At 41.4% G+C, this 25,728-nt stretch overlaps 1 protein-coding gene across 8 annotated transcripts; it reads left to right on the top strand.

The window, feature by feature from the left end:
• The first annotated feature begins 197 nt into the window (after nt 1-197).
• LOC116246820 (NEP1-interacting protein-like 2) lies at nt 198-25,173 on the top strand. Of its 8 annotated transcripts, none has more exons than XM_031618698.2 (7): nt 198-288; nt 412-808; nt 8,627-8,805; nt 23,318-23,401; nt 24,172-24,339; nt 24,608-24,758; nt 24,866-25,173. In XM_031618698.2, exons 2-6 carry the CDS (start codon nt 586-588, stop codon nt 24,728-24,730), a joined length of 777 nt encoding a protein of 258 aa, XP_031474558.1. In that variant the 5' UTR covers nt 198-288; nt 412-585; the 3' UTR covers nt 24,731-24,758; nt 24,866-25,173. The 8 variants fall into 8 exon arrangements, with proteins under 8 accessions (XP_031474558.1, XP_031474556.1, XP_031474559.1 ...); XM_050075859.1 differs by lacking the exon at nt 198-288 and adding an exon at nt 1,782-2,175 and having other exon boundaries at nt 688-808; XM_031618692.2 differs by lacking the exon at nt 198-288 and adding an exon at nt 1,782-2,175 and having other exon boundaries at nt 689-804.
• Nucleotides 25,174-25,728: the final 555 nt, after the last annotated feature.

Genomic DNA, 25,728 nt, shown 5'->3' on the forward strand with positions numbered 1-25,728 from the left:
TCTTCACAATTACGCTTAAAAAATAAAAAACATGAAAATTAAAAATATTGTAAATTACGAAAAGCTGTTTGTTTAAATTTTATTGAATTTTTTTTAAACATTTTTATTATGAGGCTTGCGCTCTTGAAATATTTTATAAATTATAAATACATAAAAAGCATTCATAAATGTCCAAACGTGCGATGGAAGGACAGCCATAAAAAGAAGGAAAAGGAAACGTGGAAGCGCAACACAAGACGGTGTCTCAACGCCATGGAATCAGAAACCAAAGGGCCGTCAACGAGGAAGGTCTTTAAAACTAAGCAAAATTGGTTTCCTTTTACTTTCATTTCATCATTTTCCCTTTTTCTTTTTCCCTTCTCCTCTCCGTCCTTTCTCCTGTTCTGATGGTGAACCGGGAAGGTGTTCCAGCGTGGACGCCTTTACTCCTTATCCTGTTTTGTAGCTCACCGACAATCGCCTAGGGGTCCGGGTGTTCTTCCTCTCTTCTTTTTGGGTGTTACTATTTCTTGGTCAATTTTTATCCGCTGGAATTGCATGAATTGTTCGATCATCTAGTATTTCGAATCTCTGGGGGCTTTGGAGATGGATAGCGGTGGTGGCGCTGGGGATTGCTGGCTGTGTGAATCATGTACATTCGGTAATTTAATCAATTCAAGGACGTGTGCTGCTTGCGGTTCCTTGAGGCAGCAGAACCCGGCCAGCGTTCCCTCCGTCCTGCATTTCGGAGGCAGCGGTTTGCGCTTTTCCATCCCCAATCTCATCGTCAGTGCTTTCTCGGGAGCCCTCACCGGAATGTTCGCAGTAGGTACTTGCTTTACTCTTACTTGTTCCGTCTCCCATCTCTCCATTGCATTTTATTCCGAACCCCTGTTTTTCTTATATGTAACATAAGTCGTTAAATTTTAGAATCTAGTTTCTTGAATGCAACACCGATTGTTCCCGGTGATTAAAAGCCATGGAGCAGCACAATTGTATCTTTTTTTAACACGCGTGTATTGTTAAATGCAATTCCCGTTTGGCTGAAACTAGGTTTTTAGAGAACTCAGCAATGTAAAAGCGTGTGAAAACTGAAAACCATAAGACGTTTGTTCCTATGATAATAGAAAACCTATTTTTAGTTTACGTAACTTAGTTTGTTTTGAGATAGTAAGCAAGTTTTGTGAAAAATTAGTGACTTAATGGGAGAGAAAAATAAAAAATTTGAAATCATTCTAACAAATTGAGTTCTCATTCTGAAAAGCTGGGGCGGGCAGCTTTTTGAATTTACAAAATCAATTTGGGTATCTTGTAAAAGCTCCTGGTTGGGGTGCCTTCGTCTATCCAAGTTTTGCCGCCAAACCACGGTATATCTGGGTTTGCGGGTGTCTTCCAAATAGGCTATGAATGGTTGGTTTTTCTTATTTTTCTGTTTTATTTTATATAGAGGAAGTGAAATCCTCCAGCCATCTAGATCTCCGTCCAATCACAGCTGCCCGATATAATACATCAGGTGGATGTGATTATACACACTAGTACCAGATGCACACCATCGGCCACTGTGCTATGAGAGACCGACAAATTTCTCTATCCATACCTGGATGGAGAAATCCGGGAATTCTCTCTGTCTCTCTCTCTCTATATATATCTTAAAAATGAATATTTGTGACCATTTTGAGTTGGCTTTTTTTTGTAAGTCTGTATGTTTCTATAACCATATGTTACATAGGTGAGAGGGATGAATTGACACAAATGCTCATGCTTTCATTGGTTATATTCCATGAATATTTGTGACCATAAAGAGGCCTGCCCTAGGAGAGAGAGACTCCGAGGTTCGTCCTCCCCTGGTGTCCAGCCGGTGTTCCTCTGGTGGCCGGCCGGTTGGCCGGCATAGTGGGACGGTTCGGAAATGGAAGCAGATGCACAGATGATCTGCAGCGTTATGGAAGAAGGAGGAGATGGTGTCGTGCAACCAGCTGCGCTGAACAGAGAGGCGTCTGCACCTAAGGGGCCCTCTTGGGCGTCCATCGTTGAAGGGGAAAAGTTCCATGATGAAGAATATCTGAATGAAGTTGAAATCCGAGAGGTGGACGGCAATAAGGTGTTGTTCGTCCCCAAATCAGCGCACGAGCAGCTCAAAGCCCCTTTCCGATTTACAGCTATTGCAACACTTTCAGGTGGTCGCTCCAGCAACAGGTTAGACTATGGTTTTCTGTTTTCTTCCCTTCGTGCTCTGTGGGTTGGACTTTGCCCGATCAAGTTTTCATCCGTAGGTAAAGGGTTGTTCCTGGTAAGGGCCTCAAATGAGGCTGATTTGCAAATGATTCTTGCTTCTAGTCACTGGAAAGTTGGGGGGCGGGTTCTAGTTGCTGATCGATGGAGACCTGGTATGCCGTTGAAATTGGAATCATCCAGTAGAGTCCGCATTTGGGTGCACCTTCCTGATTTGCCGCCTGAGCTTTGGAGGAATGGTATATTTCATTGGCTAGCCAGAATGATGGGAGCGACGTTCGTCGAAGCCAATGCTTTCACAAAGGAGGTTGCTAGTCTGGGTTTTGCGCGTGTGCTCCTCGAGGTTCCGCTGGGTTTTCATCCAGTGAATGAAGTCAAGGTCTCGTTTGATGAAGGGGTCGCCCTGGTGCAAAGTATTGAGTATGAGTCAAAGGTGAGACTGTCGTAAATGTGGTGCGACATCCCACTTCACCTTTGCTTGTGATGATTTGAAGCAGTCCCCCAGTACATATACGGTTGATGTAGAAGATGGGAAGGCTTGGATGGCTGTTAAAATCCCCAAACGCCGTTCCTTTTCCCTGAACAAATCGGCTGGTCCAGCTAATCAGGCGAACGGATTTTCAGCACTTCATAGTGTGCCTGGGAGGGAGGAGGGTGTTAATGTTGAGGAGGGAGGGACTAGCTCTGCTCCTATCCCTGAGGGCACGAGGAGGAAATCTATGCAGGCCAATGAGACCTGTCCGGAAGTGGTGGGACATAACAGGGTTTGTAGTAAAGAGGCGAATCCTGCCATAACAAAAGGGGCGACTAGTGCAAGTATCCTTCAAGGCCAGCAGAGTGCCGACTCTATGGCTATTGATGAGACACATGATCTCCCAGTCGATGTTTTGGTGTCTTATCGAAAAGCTCCAATGGAGAAGAAACGCCAGCTGAAAAGCAAATCTACCAACTCATAAAAAGAGACCCAACAACCACACACAGTCAGAGAAGCTCCTCGCTGATCTATATGCCTCTTGCTCTGACGCAAGCTTGATCCTTCCTCAGTCCACAGATCACTCTAGCTTCAGTGCAACTGAAGCCAGGGCCTCCCCAGCTTCTGAAGATCCGGGTGATAAGGATATGAGTTTACCTTTATACAAAGAAGAGAAGAAAATCCAATTGAATGCTAAGGATAACAACCCTATCAACGGAGAGCTGGTGGGGTGTAGTAGGGAGAGTAGCGCTCTTGCTGGGATGCAATGAGGTCGCTTGGAATGCTCGCGGGCTGGCCGGTGTGACTGCCCAGCGTGACCTCCAGTTAATTTTTCAGCTTGCTCACCCAGATATTGCAGTTCTCATTGACACAAAATTGAATGAGACTGTTTTGACAAAACTCAGTTTGAAGTTTAGCAGATACCTCTCTGTTTCCAACATACATCTTAATGGCCAATGGGTCCGGATTTGGCTTTTGTGGGATGCTGACAAGATGCAGGTCCAAACATCTAAAGTGCATGCTCATTGGATTTCTATCGAGGTGAAGCACCTAAGTTCTGGCAGAATTTTCTCTGTTTTAGGGGTGTACCTCAATCCGGATTTCCGTATCCGTAGGTTCCAATATGCTGAGCTCAATGAGGAGCTTTCTAGCTTATGTAAGCCCAACGTATGCTTAGGTGACTTCAATTCGGTGAGGGAGATGTCGTAGAAAACTGGAAGACCCCCAGCTTTTTGGCCATGCATTCTTTTCAATAATTTTATTGCCTCCAACCAGTTTGTGGAAATTCATGACCCCAACAGTAAGTTTTCTTGGTCTAACAAGAAAGAGGGGCCTGCTTATGTGCAAAGTTTGATTGATCATTGCTTTGTCTCCCATGACTGGTGGGACTGCCGGGAATGGAATTTCAGTCTTCGGATTCTTCCTCGCACTTCTTTTGACCATAGTCCTATTGTTATGGCAGCTGAGAGAAACCATATCTTCACTTGTGGCAAATCGGTCTTCCGTTACTTTAATTACTGGGAACAATTTCCTCAATGCACCAAACTTATTGCAGATTGTTGGCCCCATCATGTCGCTGGCTGCCCCATGGTTAGGCTTGTTTCTAAACTTCAACTTGTTAGAGATAAGCTTCGGGAGTGATCTAAGCAAGGCCCCAATGATCTGGTCAGAATTATTGAGAGACTCAGAGTGCAGGTAGGAGTGGCCCAGAACCTTATGGATAGGGGCGATTTGTCTGCATCCTCTCGTGAGATTAAGCTTCGCCTCACTCTCATTAAGCTCATCAAGATGGATGAGGAGCGACTGAGGCAAAAGGGTCGTGTGAGGTGGATGAGGGAGGGCGATTCTAATTCAAAATTTTTTCATGTTATGGCTAAAGGCAGACAACGGAGAAACCATATCCGCACTATCATGGATGGAGAGAGGGTTATCTTTGACATGGATGATATTTTTGCGTCCTGCACCACTTATTTCAAAGACCTGTTGACTGACAATGCGGGTTCGGGGCTCCTTCCTTCAAATGATTGTATAGGTCTGAGGGTGACTGCAGAAGAAAATGAGCTTTTAGTGAGTCCTATTCGTGATGAGGAAATACATTGGGCAGTATTAAGGGTGAATAAGGATTCAGCTGCTGGACCAGACGGTTTCAACAATCGCTTTTATCAATCATACTGGTCCATCATTGGGCCCGACGTGAGCCTCGCAGTTAAAGAGTTTTTCCGGTCCGGGCTCATGGTTAAAGGGATCAACAAAACACACATCGTTCTTCTTCCCAAAGAAGAGGGTGCTTGCACTATGGACAAGTTTCGGCCTATATCTCTTTGCAATAGCATTCTTAAATTCCTCACCCATATTATGGTTTTACGCATGAGACCCATATTGAGTCGCATTCTTCATCGGAATCAGGCGGCTTTTTTGATGGGACACAGCATCCAGGACAGTTTTTTACTTAGTCAAGAGGTGGTTCATTCACTTGCTCACAGTAAGGCTAAAGCTGCGTGCGTTAAGATCGACCTTAGCAAGGCATATGACAGAGTGAATTGGCGGTTCTTGGAGAACAGCCTTAAACTGTTAGGCTTTTGCTCCAATTGGACTAAGCGTATTATGACTGTTGTTTTTACTGTGTCCTCTGCACTGCTCATTAACGGTAAGGAAGGATCTTGGTTCTTCACGACGAGGGGGTTACGGCAAGGAGACCCCCTGTCCCCCTATTTGTTCATCGTTATGATGGAAATTCTTAATCGTAGCATGTTGGCTTATCTGCATTTGGGTAAGATCCGTGGCCCAAAGGTTAGCGCTCTTAGCTCTATTCATTCCTCCTTCTATGCTGATGATGCCCTTGTTTTCATTGAAGGCAGGAAAAAATTCTTTCTAGGCCTTAAAGATTGTTTCCTCGAGTTTGAGGCTTGTTCGGGACTCAAAGTTAATCCCAACAAGACCTCAGTGTACTTCTTTAATCTTTCTGATTTCGAGTGCAGCCGACTATGTGCTATCACGGGCGGGAAAAGAGGTTTTTTGCCAGTTATGCATCTGGGTCTGCCTCTTCAATACTAGGCCATCACAGAGAGCCAATGTCAGCACATAGTCATGAAAGTTAATCAGAAATTGGCAGGCTGGAAGCAGAAGCTGCTTTCTTATGTCGGAAGACTCTGCTTGGTTAAACATGTTCTGACATCTATCCCTAGCTATTGGATGATGGTCTTGTGGATTCCTCTGTCCACATGCCAACAAATCGAAAAGTTGTGTTCGGGTTTCATTTGGGGTGATGATCTGGAGCTCAAAGGGGCACACCTTATTAGTTGGAATGCTCTTTGTGGGTGGAGTAGGGCTTCGACGCATGGAGGATATCAATAGGGCTAATTTCTGTTTTCTCGGGGTCAAAGCTATCACGCAGGACTCACTCTAGGTCGATCTCGTCAGGGCCAAGTATCTAACCAAAAAGAGTCTGTGGCAGTACAAACTCAGTGGGAGCGAATCTAGCTTATGGAAGCGGGTGATCAAATGTTGACAGTTAATTGAATCTCAAGTTCATTGGAGAGTCAACAATGGCTCTAGAGTCAAATTTTGGCGTGACCGGTGGAATGGTGTGTCATCATCTCCAATATGATTTCACCTACTAGTTGGCCACTAATTCAGGATACCATGAACTGCACTATTAAGGAGTTGTTTGCCGAACAGGAAACCTATGTCCACATGTTCCTTGAATCTATGAGCATTCCCATTCACCTCCCCATGCTTGAGGATGGTCGACAGGATACACTTGAATGGGTAGACTGCAGTTCCCAGCCGCTTTCAAGACATCATATTTGGGACATGCTGCGAGATATTAGTCCCACTCAGTAGTGGAGGAATGCCATTTGGAATGTTGGAGCCCCTCCCGTGCTGCATGGACGACCTACCTGGCAGTTGAAGGTCGCCTTCATGTTGATGCTAGAGCTCAGAAGCATGGACTTTACCTTGCCTCCAGATGTTATATTTGCAAAAGGGCTCAAGAAGATATCAACCATGTCTTCCTCCATTGCAAAGAAGCTAAAAGCTTGTGGGAGTTAGTTATCAAAAAGTTCAGGCAAAGTAATTTCCATCCACTAACGGTTAATGATGCTCTCGTATGGTGGACCTCTCGCAAATTTAAAAATAAAGTCCTCTTCAAGTGCTGGAAGAATCTATTGCACATAATCCTTTGGCACATTTGGAAATGGCGCAATAACTGCAAGCATGGGGAAAAAGCTGCTATGAACTATAGTGGTAAGGCGCTATGGAGCTACTGCAGCGACTTTATGATCTCTAGAGATTGGAAGCAAGGTGATAGACAAGCTATCCAAACGTGGTTACAGGTTGGGCTCCCTTGGGGAGGTTGGAGGTGGGAACATCGAACTTCCCATAATATTCACATTGCAGTTTGCCAAAACAAGGATAGCAGGGATGTGGCTGCTCTTGTTAGGGAGAGTAGTGGGCGCTATATCTTTGGTATCGCCTGCTGGAGTGATGCAGCCAGAGCCACTGATGAAGCTTGGGTTCTTCAGCAAAGTCTTCTAGCTGTCCAGGAAATTGATAGGAATGCGGGCAACATCAAAGTCATTTGCAATAATGGGTTTTTCCTCAGCCGCTGCTGCAAGTGCTTCAGAGATGATTCATTACAACAGATTTTGAGGGGCGTTGCAAGTCGACTGTGTAACAATCTGGTTTTCATTAGAGATGACCCTGCTCCCGAGGTGTTTCATCTTCTTAAAAGAGGTGATAGTGCCACTATTTGCAAGGTATGGCATCGGCCGTCTCCAGACTGGAGGCCATACAAGGATATTTTGTAAATGGTTAGGATCTCTTAGATCCCATTTTTGTTGTAAATACTCTCCCATTTTTTGTCAATAAATTCCGGGGCAACCCCCCAGCATCAGTTCTCTGGAATACACTCGCACACACGTGATATACATATTGAGAGCTTAGACTTGGCCTTCTGACTTTTCAGCCAGATTCAAGCAGCTTTTCACAAATCTAACTATGTTCTTCGTATAAACTAAATAGTTGGTGTCCGAAGGGGAAGGGGGATCCAGATCAATGTCTGCACAGTCAAGCGTGTGCATTTAGAAAGGTTGACTTCTGTAGGCTCTATTTGACTATGTATGTCCAAGCACAGAAGCAACGAAGTGGTCTGGACGTCTGAAGAACCGAAAGCAAAGCTCTATGCTGGGATTGGGCAAAATACAAAAGTATAACGCGCAAAGCAAAGCATAAAGTCTTGGCTTGATTAGGACAACTGTAGCAAAAACTTGTGGCACTGCCTTTTCAGGTATATCCCATACATCGACCAACCAAGTCAGCTTTCACTTCAACGGAGATGGAAAGTGTTTATTGTTTCCCAACGTGACATAGTAAATACAGCTACACTGACATGGATCTTTTGTCTCCCTTCTTGCTAGGGAAGAGGGTTTCCCATATTATTAACTTGATTCTGAAAGTTTTTGAACGGATGCATCTCAAGCTCTCGCTTTAATATATATATATATATATATATATATATATAGAGAGAGAGAGAGAGAGAGAGAGAGAGAGAGAGAGAGAGAGAGGTCCTAATTAGTGAGAATGTGGAACCCTTGTATGAGGCCATTGAAGGGCTCAAATCACCATTTTCTTCTAAAAGAGAAGAGAAGAAGGTGGTAACCACCTGATTTTGAAAAGGTGGAAATCTGAACCCTTGGATTAAGTTGTCAAAGGGCTTTCTATGGAAAGACGGAGATACGGTGACTACAATTTTGGTACTCACTTAATCTTATGCTCTTTATTCTGGGACATATATGATAACTGGGTCCGATAATAAACATATCTAATCAATAGAACTTATCAGTCAAGACATGACCAGCCAAACCACATAATGATTTGCACAGTAGTTGTTAACATTAATGGTGTATTGTTATGTGTGGGAATAATTTTCTTCTGCTTGAGTAGCTGGAGCATTCACGGGAGCCTTAACTGGTGCATTGGCTGGCCGAGCATCTGATAGCGGAATTCTACGTGGGGCTGGACTAGGGGCAGTTGCTGGAGCTGTTCTTTCCATTGAAGTTTTGGAGGCTTCACGTGCTTACTGGTATTCAGAGCAATCTGGCTCCCGAAATTCATCATCAATGGTTAGCAAATTGGATCATGCCTTGTCTTTTATTTATTGTGGATTTTGGTACTTGAAATGTTGTTTACTAGATGCTCTGATTCTTTTTTATCCTCCTGTTACATGGAAGGCTTGTGCTCGAGTACTAGGTGTTGTGTTCTCAACCTAAGCAACTAGTCGGCCTAGTCTGTGACCAGCTGATTAGGCCACACACGTGTCTGTAGGGCCATGATGCATAGATGAGTCAGCCAACTAGGTCTGACTAGTCTCTATGAGTCAGAGAATGGCTATTAGGTTGCTAGGTCATACATAGATTTGTTGGTTTCCTTTGTGTCTATCTGATAAATTTCCTTTCTTGCTAGGTATCTTTGTGTATATTCTCTGTGTGTATTCATCATCTCTATGCTTGCATGTGTCAAGTCCTCCATAGAAGTTATGAGAAATGTAATGAAGAAACTGCTACTAGGCATATAAGTTTGTAATATTTGTTAAATTTACGGACTTTTATATGGTACACTTCTCAAATTGGTAGTTCTGTGCTTGTACTAGATTAGCCCTTCAAAAAGAGAAGCTAGTGAGTCCAATATAAGTTTTGGATCTCTTTTTTTCCTGCATGTAATTTCCTTTGATTTTGAGATTATATGCATCTATCTTGCCTCCACTATTGACATGCATATGTTCTGGTAACTTCTGTGTTCACTAGTAAACTACTGTGTACATGCCTATGAAACATGGGTATGGCTAAAAAGGCCAAGTACCTGTGTTGACATGGATGCAGGTACGTGTGTGGGCTTGGTGCATCATGCCTGAAACAACACCTGTACCGACACCCGTATTCATGTGACATAGGTACATGCATATGTGAGCTCGTTTCTGTCCCTGTTCATTTGCATGGTATCAATCAAGTTCGTTATGCACCATTTGGTGTTAAACAGTTTGAATATGAAGTTTTCTTGATAAATGATGAAAGGACACGAGAATACTACTACGAGCATCCCTGTGTGTTTGCATGTGCAGGCAGTATCAAGTTCTTATGCATCATTTGGTGTTAAACAGTTTGAGCATTATGTTTTCTCAATAAATATTCAAAGGGCATGAGGATACTGCAGTGGGTTTTAAGCTTATGTAAGAAATTGCATTTACACGTAAATGACCATTGAACCTTGAATATCTAAAAGAAGGGGAGCTTGTATATTCGCTTGCATATGGAATGCAAATTCAATGATGCACCTAGAATCAACAGCAGGATAGGTGGTCCTATTATCCAGAAAAGGGAGCATATGCTTGGGCTTGGGTGTGAAGGCTAGCCAAGTAATTACAATAGTGCTTTGGGTGGTTTTCTACCAGGTTGTACTTTAACCGCTGCGGTGAAGGTGCACAAAAGCCTATGTTGCTAAGGGCTCACGTGGGCTTGTGCCTATGCTCACATAGGCCTTGGACATTCTTCTTCTGTTTTTTTCCAGTTTGTTTTTCACCCTTTTTGTTGTTCCATTTAATTTTGCATTAGCAGTATGTAGATGTGCATGTGCACTTATAATTACAGTTATGGTTCATGTACTATTGTGCTATGGATATTTTGGTTTCCAACTCTGTTTTGCATGATATGTATATTATCTTCTTAATATGTTCTCTTGTTAGTCATTAATCATTATGTGTCAGTTTTTTGTCAAGCAATGCTAACATGAACATTGATTATATTCAGGATTTATTTGACCTCTTTTTTTTTTCCTTTTAATTAGATTATTAATTTTATGTTTTGTTATAGGATCTTAGTTTAGGGATTAAAATAAGAGATAGCAATTGGCATTTAGGAAATGATAAGATTTTGTCTGTTTTATAACATTGAAAAGCATTGTTACTTACATGTATATCTTATATCCTAATTTTTTTTTTGTATTAGTTAGCTGTAATCTTCATTTTTAACTTCATTGAATTTGATCTTTTAAACTTTTTTCAGGTTTATTATCATGTAATGAAATGTTTAATGTGTTTGTGTTATCTTGAACTATGATTATTTTATTGTTGTAAATTGATAGTTATAGGTTACATGCCTAGCCTTGCCTAGTGCCTAGGCTCTAGGCTCATCTAACCACCATGCATAGGAGGAGCTGGATGCTGGATGTTGCCGGAAGGCTACAAATTAAAGATCAGTAGCTGAAAGTACCATAAACTATTGCTAATGCTCTTGTGGCAACTTTTTTGGCAACCGTGTTTAAGTGTTTAAATGTTTGGTCATCTGTCAACTTCCCTATGTATCTTGGTGTTAGCCTTGAACTAGCAGAGGGCAATTACTCACGCACACTGCTCTTGGGAAAGCCCAGCCTTCACACCTTAAAATTGGTAATTATCTTGGTAATTAGGGTTAACTCCCTTAATGACCTTATATACTTTGATCCTATAACATGGGGTGGGTTATTGGGACCTACCATCCACCCGACCCAGTTCCTAAACTGACTCCATGCAGGGCAGATCCTACCTCTGCTGACCCGACTCTATGGACCCAATAACAGGCTTTCCCGACCCACTAACTTCACGCCTAACAACACTCCCCCCTTACAATTACACATTGTCCTCAAGGTGTGAACTCAGGGAATCGAATTTGTATCTCCTCTGCGGGCTCCCAAGTGGCTGGTAGATCCTCATAAGTATTCCATTCAATGAGCCATTCGGTATGAAGATGTTTTCCCTGGCTCACCTTACGCGTGCCCAGCCTTTGGTAAGGATACAACCCTGCTGGCTCAGATGATATGGGGGCTTCATTTCTTTCGTCTATTATGGGAGGACTGAAGCAAGCTTTAGCTTGGAAACGTGGAACACAGGGTGAATCAAACTCCCTTCTGGTAAGTTTAATTCATAAGCCACTATCCCTATTCTCCTTTTGATTTGATAGGGGCCAACGAACCTTGGTGCTAGTTTAGCAGTCCCCTTTTTAAGTGGTGGACCCAGTCCATGGGGAGGGCGTCGAAGGAAGACCCAATCCCCTATTTGCAGTTGTAAATCCCTGTGCTTCCTATTGTATTGGATCACCATCCTATTTCTAGCTGTTGTCAAATGATGTTTTAAATCCTTGAGGACTGGGACCCTGCATTTGAGCTGCACGTCCACTTGTTCTTTCCTTGCTGTACCTAGCTGATACCTCCTTAGGTCAGGTGGGAGGGTCCCATACACGGTCATCCCCTTCATGCCCGACCAATAAAAAGAGTCCTCACCTGTCTGTACGTCCTCTCCATGCCCTCATGTCCACCTGCTGGAGAGTTATGGAAGTGCTCTAGTAATGTTGGAATCAAGTCGGATTGAGGGGGTATAAATACCCTGCCCGGGTAATACAAATATGGCTCATGCCATGAATAACCATACCTCCTCGTTGTGTTGCTGTCAAGCTGCTCCTTAATAGTCTGAACTGAGGCTGGGCTCTTATGCAACTGTCGAATTTTTTCCCACCTGCACCTGGACAAGGTCATTAAGGATTTAGTTAGATGATTCCCTGCTCGAGACAGCTCGTCGGCCACCTGGTTTTCCTTCCCTTTCGTAAACTATGTTTCAAAATCAAAGGCCATGAGTTTCATAATACAATGCTGTAAGGACGGGGATAAAGACTGCTGCTGCGGGGAGTATTTGAGACTGTTTTTGATCAGTCATCACCCTAAGCCGTTGGCCCATCAGATATTGCTTCCATTTCACTACCGCCAGCACAATAGCTATTAGTTCCCGTTTGTAGGCCGACTTGGTCTTAAATGTCGGCAAGGAGACCCTTTTGACTGAGGATTGCGCCTACGCCATGGTCGGAATCGTCAACCTCTACTAATAAAAGAGTTTGGAAATGGGGCATCCTTAGAACTGGGGCCGATGTAATAGCTTGTTTCAGTTTCTTAAAATCCTCCTCCTATGATGCGCCCCACCTGAATCTGTCTTTCTTTGTCAGCTCCACCGATGGTGCCGCAATCAGCTGTAACCTTGCACGAACTTGCAGTAATACCCTGCCAGTCCCAAGAAGGAACGTAACTCCTTGATCGTCTGTGGAGGTCGCCATCCTCTCACCGCCTCTACTTTGTCAGCCTCCATTTTGACCACGCCTTGGCTGATCACGTGCCCTAGATACGAGAGTTGTTCTGTTCCGAAGACGCATTTAGATAACTTCGCATGCAGTTGGTTCTGCTGCAGGGTGGACAGCACCAGCCTCAAGTGCTGTAGGTGCTCTTCTTCGCTTGCACTATAGACAAGTATATCATAAAAAAAAACTAAAAAAAAAACTAAAACAAACCAACGAAGAAATGGTTGAAATACATCGTTCATTAATGATTGTTCATTAATGATTGGAAGGTGACTGGTGCATTTGTCAGGCCAAACGGCATGACTTTGAACTCATATAGCCCTTAGTGGTTCAGAATGTTGTTTTGGACACGTCAGTAGTCGTTACTCGGATTTGATGGTATCCTGCCCTCAAATCTAATTTCCAAAAGTAATCGCACCATGCAATTTGTCTAGCAGGTCCTCAATGATAGAGATGGGATAGCGACTTTTAATCGTTAATGCATTGAGAGAGTGGTAATCCACGCCAAACCTCCAGCTCCCATCATTCTTCTTGACCAGCAGCGCAGGTAAGGCAAAAGGGCTATGGCTGGGTTGGATGATGCCCTCAGCCAGCATCTGTGGCGCCATCCTCTCAAGGCCTCTCTCTGGAAATGGCTGTGTCAATAAGGATGCAGTTTCACGGGCGTCGCCCCTAGCTGCAACTCGAGTATGATCAAATGCCCTTGTCGACGGTAGACCATGTGGTGCTTCAAAAACCTTGCTGAACTCTCCAACAATGCCGCCATCTTCCTTTGTTCAATTGCTCCTTGTGCATGCTGGCCTCCCCTTGCTTGTGCTGGGGCTTGTTCTCCAGACAGCAACAGCATGACAGACGCCATTTCCCCTTTTTTTAGTTTGGCAGCAGACTGCTCTGCCGTTGGTTTCTTCGCTGCTGCCGTAACAGTCAGCCTATCTCCTCCTGTCCGACAGAAGTGCATCTGCATCCCTACGAAGTCCTATACCACCTCTCCCAGATTGTGCTGCCAATGGATTCCCAACACTAGGTCTACGCCTGCCATAGCTAGCGTGAACAGCTCCACCAAAAATTTGTGGCCTTGAATGTCCAATGTCTCTTGGGAGCATCTGTCTTTACATCTCAGTGTGCTTCCATTGCTGACTACATGTTGAAAGTCGGTTGTTGTTCCACCATGCAGCCCAAGGTTTTTGCTGATTTCTCCGATATGAAATTATGGGTAGAGCCTGTATCAACCATGATACTTACCCTGCGTCTTCTTAGGAGCCCTTCCACGCGCATTAGTTGAGGCACCTCATCCCCCACCAAGGTGTGGAGTGAGATTTCAGGTTGTAAGTCGCTTGATGTTTCTCCTATCGTCTGTTCTTCCAACGCAGCAACCTCATCTTCCACTGGCAGCTGTTCCTCTTCGTTGACCAAGTACATATGTAATTTCCTATAGGTATGATGTAGCAAGGTTTGGTCGCTATTGAAACACATTCCCCTGCCTCATTTATCTTTGATTTGTTCTGGCGTCAGTCTTTTGATTACTTGTTTCGATGTTGGACTAGGTTTCATGTTAAACGTTGGTGGAGATGGAGGCTCTGGCCGCAATCCTGGTGGCTTCATATTCCTGTCCGTTGTGTTCCCAATTGTGTTGAAGGCACAGAACCTACGATGTTTTTCTTTCACCATTCGCGCGACCTCAAAACAAACTGGGAGAGAGCGAGGCTTGGCTGCGTGCACCTCGATCCTAATTTCATCTTTCAATCCCCCTATGAAGGCTCCCACTAATAACGCTTTGATCGACCAACCCCTGACCATGTTGCTGAGTTCCTCGAAGTGCTCCTGATAATCCAAAATTGATCCTCGCTGTCTAATCTTTGACAACTCAACGTTATAGTCGAGGAATGCTGACGGTCCGAAGCGTGACTTCGTGGCATCGATCAATTCCGTCCATCCCAGCTTACCCTGCTGCGACAAGAGCCATAGGAACCAGCATATAGCTGGTCCGTCAAAGTGGATGGCTGCATGCCCAACTCTTTGGTCACCGGAAAGCTCGTGGACTCAAAAAACTGTTCAGCCTTGAAGATCCAACTCAAGGGATCATCTCCTAGAAAAAGCGGAAAACCCAGACGGGCCTGCTTCCAGGATGCCTGTTCCTGCCAGAGACATCGGGTTCTGTTGGTCCCCCTGATGATGGTGGAGGAGGAGGAGGAGGAGAAGGAGGAAAAGAAAGAGGGGGTTGGAACTCACCGCTGGCGGTTTCAGTTCTCTTGGTGATCGGTGATCCTGTGCCTTTATCCTGCAACAGCATGTCCCTCGACCATGTAAATCAGGCCCAAACTTGTCAAGACAAATGCTTCAAGAGAAACACTCTTGAAGCTTCCAATAACTTCAATAAATAGCACACACAAAGAACCTCAAACTTGAGGAGAAGAAGAATGTATTAATCTTGACAAAAGTATACAAAAAGAGGCTAAAAAGCCATATAATAATAAGGGTCCCAAGTGCCCTATTTATACAAGAAATAAAGAAGAAAGGAGGGAGAGGAAATGGCTGTTGGAGCTCCCAACGGCTAGAAATCTAGCCGTTGGCAACTCCCAACAGCTATTTCCTTTGTAAAATAAAAAAAGGAAAAAAATTCAGAAAAATGCACAAAAAATAAAGAAAAATAAATACAAGAAGTCCTATGTATACACACATATATTTATATATACAAATCATACATCAAACTGCTAGGAGTTTAAGATATATGATAGTAGATATCAAAACATGTATGTATACTTACATTATAAATTCTAACACCCCCCCTCAAACTTACTGTGTAGTCACCGAAAGTTTGCCAAGAAGAAACTGAAATCTTGCCGAAGCAAGTGGTTTGGTGAAGAAATCTCCAAGTTGATATTCAGAAGGGACAAAAGATAGATCAATTGTTCTGCTAAGATATTCCTCTCTCACATAGTGGCAATCCATTTCAATATGTTTTGTCCTTTCATGAAAAGTATGATTGCTAGCAATGTAGATGACACTTTTATTGTCGCAGCAGAGCTTGGTGGCTTCATTGAGGTCAATTCCAATGTCCTTCAATAAGCTTTTCAACCATACAATCTCCATCGTGGTGGTAGCCATGGCACGATACTCAGCTTCGGTTGAAGATGGAGAGACTTTATGTTGTTTTTTGCATCTCCAAGAAATGAGAGAGTCACCTATAAAAACACAAAAACCAATGGTGGAATGCCTATTATTAGGATCTCCACCCTAATCAGCGTCAGTATAGGCAATCATATTCAAGTTTGATGATGAGGATAGAAAAAGTCCCTTAGTGATAGTGTGTTTGACATATCGAACAATCCTCAATGCAGCCCCCATGTGTACAGAAGTGGGTCTTTGTTGAAACTGACTTATGACATGTACAACATGTGATATGTCAGGCCTTGTGATGGATAAATATGTGAGAGCGCCCACCAATTGATGAAAGGGGGTGGGATTTTCTAATATTTCTCCATCATCAATCTTCATCTTTACTCCTAAAGCTTCAGGAGTGTCCACTATCTTGTCATCAGTAATTCCTGATCTGCTTATAATGTTATTGGCAAACTTCATTTGTGAGAGGAAGTATCCTCTCCTACTATAAGCAACTTCAATACCAAGAAACTATGTTAGTTTACCCAAATCAGTCATTTCAAATTCATTTTAAGGAAAGCCTTTACCTGCATAATTCCGTTGGCATTGTTACCTGTAATAATCATATCATCTACATATAAAAACAACACAATTGTACCTATAGCAGTATTTTTAACAAACATAGCAGTGTCAGAAAAACATGATTTAAAACCTTGTTTAAACATAACATTGCTAAACAAATCAAACCAAGCTTTTGGAGCTTGTTTCAAACCATACAGTGCCTTTCTAAGATAAAGAACTTTGCCTTTAGGTAAATCAAGTCCAGGGGGTGAGTCCATGTAAACCTCCTCATTTAAGTAACCATTCAAAAAAGCATTTTTGACATCCAATTGATATATGGTCCATTGCTTGATGGCGGCAACGGCCATTAGGGTTATGACAGATGTCATTCTAGCAACAGGAGCAAAGGTTTCCTTGTAGTCTATGTCATATTCTTGAGCATATCCTTTAGCAACAAGTCTAGCTTTATACCTTTCAAGTGACCCATCACTTCTAGTCTTGACTTTATATACCCACTTACACCCTATTGTCTTTTTTCCGATGGGAAGAGAAACAATGTCCCAAGTTTTATTGTCTTCAAGGGCTTTAAGTTCATTGTTCATGGCTTCAGTCCAATGTGGGTTAGTTTTGACTTTGAGATAGGATGAAGGTTCATCAAAGGAGTGAATAGCTAATAAGCATGCCCTATGTTTTGGGGAAAAAGACTCATAGGAGGCAAATTTTTGAGGTGGATGAATATCTCTTTGAGACTCCTAAGAGTAAGTTGAGGATCTTGGGTGTTTTGTTGAGACCTTCTCCTATAGACTATAACTTCTCTTGGTGGCCTAGCAAAAGAAGTGCTATCAACCTCATTTAAAGCATTATCATATGAAGAATGCAAAACATCATCATCATCATTATCTTCATCATCATTTATCCATAAGAAAGAATAATCATCTTCATGCTTGGATTTATTTTCATTAAAGTCATTTTCTTCTTCTAAAAATATCACATTTCTTGAAACATACACCTTATCTTTTTCAATATCATAGCATCTATATCCTTTTTGAGTTTCGGAATAGCCAATAAAGACACATTGAATAGCCTTAGATGAAAGTTTGTCATTTTTGCCATTTAGAATGTAACATTTGCAACCAAAGACTTTAAATCTTTTATAAGTTGGCTCCAAATTAAAAACTTTTTGAAAGGGGGAAATGTTTTCTAAAACTTTAGAGGGCATTCTATTAATCAAATAGATTGATGTTAGAATTGCTTCAACCCAAAAATTTTTTGGAACATTTTTTGATATGAGAAGAGCTCTTGTTGTTTCAAGAATATGTCTATGTTTTCTTTCGGCGACTCTATTTTGTTGGGGGTTTTGGGACAAGATTTTTGGTGTATAATTCCCTTTTCCTTTAGGAATTCTTCAAATTCATTGAAAATGAATTCTCCCCCGGAATCACTTCTAAAAGTTTTAAGGTTTGCAACAAATTGTGTTTTGATCATGTCGTAAAAGTTTTTGAAATTCATAAATACGTCTGATTTGCGTTTAAGAAAGTAAACCCAAGCATATCGAGAGTAATCATCCACAAAAATGACATAATAAAGCAAACCACTTTTAGACATAATAGGAGCGGGTCCCCATACATCCGAATGCACTAATTTAAAGGGTGCTTTTGCAACAACATTTCTATTTCTAAAAAGTAAAGCCTTAATTTTGGCTTTAATACAATCATCACAAGAGATCATTTCTTTACATTTATCTTCCAAAAAAGGGATACAAGACATTTTTTCTACACTTGAATGCCCAAGTCTTTGATGCCAAATTTGAATGTCACTTTTCTTGACTACATTGCAAGTAGGGTTGGAAAGATCCAAATAATCCACATAGTAGAGATCATTTTTCCTAGAACCTTCCCCAAACGTCCTCTTGGAAAGATGGTCCTGTATCAAAAATTTATTTTGTGAGAAGATAATATCACATCCATGATTGGTTATTTGAGAAACCGACAAGAGATTTAAGTTAAGTTTGGGAATAAATTTAACTTTTGGTATTTTGAAAAATTTTGAATTAAAATTTTGATCAATATTCCCAACATATTTGATTTCAAAAGGAGTTCCATCGGCGGTTTTAACAAAAGGGCATGATTCTTCCTTAGTGCATTCGGTAAGTAGTGAACTACAAGGGGTCATATGAAATGAAGCTCCGGAATCAAGTATCCAAGAGTACTTACTTGATGATGTAGATGCCACCGTTGCTCCAGAAGTTGGAGAAGCCCCTCCTCCTTTGAAAAGTGGTTGAAGAGCATCAATAAGCTTTGGTTGGAGAGCACTTACAAGCTTGTCTATGTCAAATCGATTGCTTTCTTCGTACATTGTCCCAGCCATACTTGTCTTTCTATCAAATTTCCTCAATTTAAGACATCTAGGTTTAGTATGTCCTTCTTCTTGACAATGAAAACATATAATCTTCTTGTTGCCTTTACCCTCATAATTTCGATTAAAGTGAGGAGGCCAATAAGTTCTCATATGAGCGCCGGGTCTTGAGGTAGCAAGAACACTTTCACTCTTTTCTTTAGAAAAATTGAGTCGATTTTTTTCCATTTGAAGCTCCGCTATAGTTTCATTCATAGATGACACTTTATGTCTATGGAGCAAGGAAGTTTTGACTCCATCATATTCCGGTCTAAGACCAAGAATGAATTTATAAAATTTTTCTCTTTGGATTTGTTTTTCCCTTACTCTAATGTCTCTTGGATCATATCATTCGGGTTCAAATAAGGCAAGTTCATCCCATAATTGTTCCATTTCTCCAACATACTCTTTAAGAGACTTATCTCCTTGTTGGAGACTTGCAATCTTCATTTGAAGATTACACATGTAAGCTACATCTTTCATAGTGTGGGTTTTCTTGAGGAGCTTCATGAGCAAAATTATGCTTTGCTATTTGGCCCATAGTAGGAGTATCGACACAAGCAATAATCCATGTGATAATCTTGTGATGTCCTATCTTCTACTCTTCTCATTTTCTTTCATATTCATTTATGACCTTATCTTTTTCTACTTCATCTAGTTCTTGGGCTTTTCCATCTATGGTTTTGGTTAGGACTAATTGTGGTTCACTTTTAGAACCATCAACAAGTCCCCATAAACCTTTACTTCTAATGAAATGTTCCATAGTTTTTGCCCAAGAAACATAATTTGATGAAGTAAGTTTAGGGAGAGGAGTAGAAGTTCTATCATCCATAATGTGTACGTTGTAAGATGAAGTTGATGTAGCCACAAGAGTAGTGTCAAAACAGCTCTCAACGTTGGTGAAAAATCCACGAAATCAGCCACCACAAAACAGCAAGAGGGTAGCTCCAAAAATATGAAGAGCTTGCTGCCACGAGGGAAGATATTACTAGGAAAACAGTCACAACTTTGGCAGCCACGGAAGCTTGATAAGATGTGCTCAATCCCGTCACGTAGATCACTTTAAATCTTCAGGAAGTAATTTCCAAGAGCCAACAAAAGGAGAAAAAACAGCACCTCCTTGAGTCAAATCGCAGTTAGCAATATATCGAACACTTGGAGTGCTTCACAGCTCCAAAGAAAGAACACGTGTTGAAAACTTCAAACCTTGAAGGACAGCAAGACGAAGAGCTAAAACGTGGCTCTGATACCATATAAATCAGGCCCAAATTTGTCAAGACGTTTCTCTTGAAGCTTCCAATAACTTCAATAAATAGCACACACAAAGAACCTCAATCTTGAGGAGAAGAAGAATGTATTAATCTTGACAAAAGTATACAAAAAGAGGCTAAAAAGCCATATAATAATAAGGGTCCCAAGTGCCCTATTTATACAAGAAATAAAGAAGAAAGGAGGGACAGGAAATGGCTGCCGTTGGGAACTCCCAACAGCTATTTCCTTTGTAAAATAAAAAAAGGAAAAAAATTCAGAAAAATGCACGAAAAATAAAGAAAAAATAAAGAAAAATAAATACAAGAAGTCCTATGTATACACACATATATTTATATATACAAATCATACATCAAACTGCTAGGAGTTTAAGATATATGATAGTAGATATCAAAACATGTATGTATACTTACATTATAAATTCTAACAATCTTCACCGCCAGAGCATGCTGATTTGCCATGAACGCCTGCATCCTAGCTTTTGCTTCCTGGTTCTAGCGCTCAACTGCGTTCAGTCTTTGGGTCATCAGCTCCATAGTCTCCTCCATACGCTCTCTGTGAGCCATTACGTCCTTTGAAGTCACTTTCCCTTGTTAGCCATAGCTCTGATACCAGTGTTAGCCTTGAACTAATAGAGGGCAATTGCTGCTTTTGCGAAAGCCCAGCCTTCACACCTTAAAATTGGTAATTCTCTTGGTAATTAGGGATAACTCCCTTAACGACCTTATATACTGCAATCCTATTACATGGGTGGGTTATTGAAACCTACCATCCACCCGACCCAGTTCCTAAACTGACTCCACGCAGGGCAGATCCTGCCTCTGCTGACCCGACTTTACGGACCCAATAACAGACTTTCCCAACCCACTAACTTCACGCCTAACACTTGGCCACTTAAATTAGGGACAAAATATGAGCATCTTAATATGTTCATAAAAACTAATTAATACAAGCCTTGTTCTAATTCAAGTTGTTATTATGGAAAAAAAGTGATAATGTGGTTGTGTGCATGTATTTACTTAACACATTTATGTTATTTTAACAATTCTTAAAACATCTAATATTGCATTTTTATTAGTTTATATATCTTTTCCTTTTCTACGTACTGCTTAATGCGCCTAACCTCTAGGTGCTGCTCGTCATCTAGGCCTCACCGAATGCTTTCAAGTTTTAACAATCACTGATATTCACATTCTTCTTTTGCAGGCTTGAATTGGTGACAGTTGTGTTAGATATTGGGTCTTGTAGATGTTGGGCACTTGAGCCAGCTGTCCAGACAATGGACATTTTCCAAGCTGAGAAACTAAAGCCTAAGTGCGTCAGTGTTTAGGAATGCCAAATTGGAATACAACTATGTTACATAGGTACAGGTATAGGTGCTGATACGGGTGCCGGTGTGGGTACACGTATAGACCATTTTGAAAAAAAATGGGTGCGGGGGTATGGCCGTACACACACACACACACACTCTATATATATATATATATAACTTACAAACAGAATAGCATATTCATAAATTAGGATCCAAAATTTATAGATACTACTAAACAAAGTAGGGAAGTAACGCCGAATTTTCGCTTAAGACCCCCCTTAGGACTTCATATGACAAGCAAAGTTAGGTAGTATTCATGGTTTTCCTGTAACGCAAAGTCCATTTCATTCATGTATCAGTTGTTTTACCGTTTTAGTTTCCAGTTCATAGCGATTATTACTTATACACTCTAAACAAGGTCACCATTCATTTTGAACTGCCACAAACCAAAGCCAGAGACCAACTAGAAGAATATTAGCCCAGGAATGAAGCAAAACATCTGCTAACCCACCAACATCAAGTAAACAGGCCAAAACAAAAGGCTCAAGATAGGAATTCCGCACACCCAAAAAAGGTAAAATCAACGTGCCAGAGCTATGAAGATCAACAATAGCCACCAGAATTCAACGATGGGCAGCGGGTAGAGAGAGACAAACTGGAGAGACAAAAAATAAATCAAAGAGGGAGACGGGTAGCAGGAGGGTACAACTCAGAGATCATACTTGTTTGTTGGTGTTTCCACCGGAGAAGAAACAAGAGATTCTGGGTTTGCATTTGCACCTCTCCTTCAATCTAAACTAATGGAGCTGTCAATTCGAGCACACAGTTAAGGGCGAGACTAGAGAAGAAGATAGCATCTTTCCCTCCCTCTCCTTCACAGAGCTTGTGTTTGACGGCTCTGTTGTGGGTGAAACGCAGAAAGCGTCGGGTACGTTGGAGTGGATGAAAACGTCGTTGTGGGTGAAAACGTAGAACCGTCGAAGGCTCTATGTTTCCTCTTCGTTATCTTTTGACGTTTACGATATCTTTTATCGTTAAAAAATGTAAACCACATTAAAAATATAAACCCTGTGGACGTTTTTGGACTCTGTCAACTTTGACCGAGTTTGAAAATGGATGGATACGTACACGAGTACATTGACCATACCCGGTACGGTCATCGTAGTACCCGAGATGTACCCAAGTACGTACCCATACCCGTACTGGTATCGTACCGGTACCGTGCGGGTACTGCTCCTTCCGAGCAGTACCAGTGTTACATAGGAATACAGTGTTTGCCTATGGAAATCTTTAAGGAGATCATTTTTCTGACTAATTTGGACTAGTAGTCTAGTATTAATTGGCAAAGGCTATTCATGCTTCCCGTTTCTTTTCTCTCATTATTGGAACCCATGTCATGAGAATTCAGTTTCTGACTGTATATTAGTTGACTGCTCTTGCTGTAAATGGACACTAATTTGGCTGTGTGCAAGTTTTCACACTGTAGGAGTAGCTTTTATTGCAGAGAAGTGCTAGCTTCATACGTGTTCACTTTCGTGCAACTGCCCATGACAAAACACTATGCCCTTGGTTTCGGATGTTAAATGTAGAGGTGCATTCCATGTGATTACATTCCAAGGCTTTTTGGGTAGGAACAGAATGACCTTTAACCGTCTGGCATCTGACTACCTTCTTTATCCTGTGACATTGTGATAGTATACAGCCTAATTTGGAGAACTTATTTGATAAGCATTTCGTATTCTATATCAGAGTTTATTTGCATACCAATTATCCAGTTCTCAAAAAATATAGACTTTTTTGCTCTTCTAATCTGTATTTTTGATCAGTCCCTTGTCTTGTATTTTCCAGGCCGAATTTATTGAGGAGCTCCTTCATGGAAGGTTTGTACAGGAACAATTCGCCCCTGCGATGTTCACTGCATATCGATGGCAGGTTTTTTACAACCTTCTAAGATCCTGTCCTTTTCTTTGTGTTTCACATCAATGATATGTGATTGACTGCTCATCAGATGTCACACTTGGATCCAAAGCTGTTCTATTCCCTAATCCTAAAATGTATTGTTACATGAGATTGTCACTTCATTGTAGCATGAATAGGTCTGTTTCCAACGAGGACTGTTTATTTATAAATATGAAAAGCAGTTCTTGGAAGCTTGTTTTTGTTTTGTATCTTATAAGAACTCGCTATGCCCATCAAAATGAGATCAAGTATCAAGAACATTTTGACATTTGTCCTAATTATTCCTCACCAACACCGTAAGTTCATAGCTAGTCGCCTTCATGTGCATCACACTGCATCTCTATCCATCCATATACCTGATATAATGTATATTGGTACAGAGTGAATCTTATTGGTTTGATTGATAGTCTTTATCTAGTAATCCAAGTTAATGTACGATAACCTTCCAAATTTTTGTTAATGTGCTTTTGTGATTACTTTCAAGTTCATGTTTATATAATAAAAGGAGAGCTACGAGCTACTTTAGGAATTTGGAACAAGTAAATGTGAGCTTGCAAGTAGGAATAGTTTTGTACTTGTTTGAGAATTGACTCCGTTCCATTCTGTGTGTAGAAATCAGCCAGTTTTCTGAGCTGTTTGAGTGCGTACTGAGCTGTTTGAGTGCGTATTGAAATTAATTGTTGCTGCTGTAGCTCACTTTTCCTAGTAAATTTTTGACATTGAAGAATGTGTGGATGAAACAGTTGAATATTGCTGATATGAGCTACGATGAGATGTATGATGTGTTCGGAGAAGTCACGTGCAAAGGCTTGTCTGGAGATTCATTGAAAAAGCTTCCTTGGCATGTAATTTCAGATGATGACAATGAAGATGGTTCCAGCGAAAACATGTGCTGCGCTATCTGTCTCCAGGTTTGACCGTTGCACAAAATTAAGTTTATGGGCTTCTTTTAGCGGGACACGGTCATTTTAGATGTCACATGCTAACTTTGGTCTGAAAATAACGTAAGAATCAGATGCATGCCAAATTTGAAACGACCACGACATGCTGGTAGTATTAGGAATTCTGCAATACAAACACATGCTCGAACATGTTCACACTTTCTGAAATCGTGGGTGTCTTTTCCTTGGAGACTTAATGGACTTCTCAGGTTTAAGTTTTTTCGATGAATATGATTAGGATATTCAGCTAGGAGAGATTGCTCGGAGCTTGCCATCATGTCGGCACACATTCCACTTGTCATGCGTGGACAAATGGCTCATCAGGCACGGGTCATGCCCAGTATGCAGGCAGGACGTGTGAGGGTTCTTTTATAAGGGAGACAAAGCAGGTTTGCTTTTCCATGTTCTCTTGTGAAGTATAAAATATCAGCATAGTCATGTGAATACTAAATAGTTCTTTCCTGCCTTTTTCCTTTCCCACTTTCAACTTCTCCAGATAAATATATCAAGATGTTCAAGTAGGAAAAACTGCCAGGAGCTTGCCATCATGTCATTATGTACATTGCACCTGACTTGCCTGGACAAATCACTTGGGCATAGGCCATGCCCAGTGTGCAAAAGTTTCGACGTTCCACAGCCATGTAAATAGTTTACATAGCCAATCATGAGACCGTTTTGAGATGTAAATTTTCCACGTGTACGAGACTGTATGTATTTATTTTTTGGCTAGGAAAACGTAATGTTTGTGCATAAGATTCAAAGAATATATTCTCGGTTAAAGGCATGCTTGAGATACTTCGGTTATCGTGTCTCAAACTCTGCCATTCAGGATCCAAAACTTGCCCCGTGTTTCTTTGGGGAGTTCTACAGTGTCGTGCCAGACGTTATTGAATGACCCCAAAAAAAAAAAATCTGTTGCTAAGAAAAGCTGCCACAAATGAACATTAACAATAGTTTATAATGCTGGTACAGGTATAGGGAAGCGAGTACGGTTACAGCGTTTTTTGAGTATGGGGAAGCGGGTATGGTTACAGCCTTTTCTCCAATCTTGTTAAGGCGGTACGGTAATAATTATATATTCTTAATTTCAAAAATAAAATTTAAGACTTTAAGAGTTTAAGTTGAAGGGCAAGGCATAGCAATGAAGTTATTACAACATATAGCAGAGCAACTAGCATATGCTGCATATGACAGCATTAGCAACAATCATAAGCTGCGAAAAAGGGGAAAACTACAAACGATGGAGAATGCAGCAGCGGCAGTAAGTCATATGCTATAAAGGGGAAACTACATACGATGGAGTCGAAAGATTTTGATTTTTGAAGAAGCAAATAAGCTGTTAAATTATTAACATCATAT

The sequence above is a fragment of the Nymphaea colorata genome, chromosome 2 (assembly GCF_008831285.2).
Source record: "Nymphaea colorata isolate Beijing-Zhang1983 chromosome 2, ASM883128v2, whole genome shotgun sequence".
NCBI classification, from domain to species: domain Eukaryota; kingdom Viridiplantae; phylum Streptophyta; class Magnoliopsida; order Nymphaeales; family Nymphaeaceae; genus Nymphaea; species Nymphaea colorata.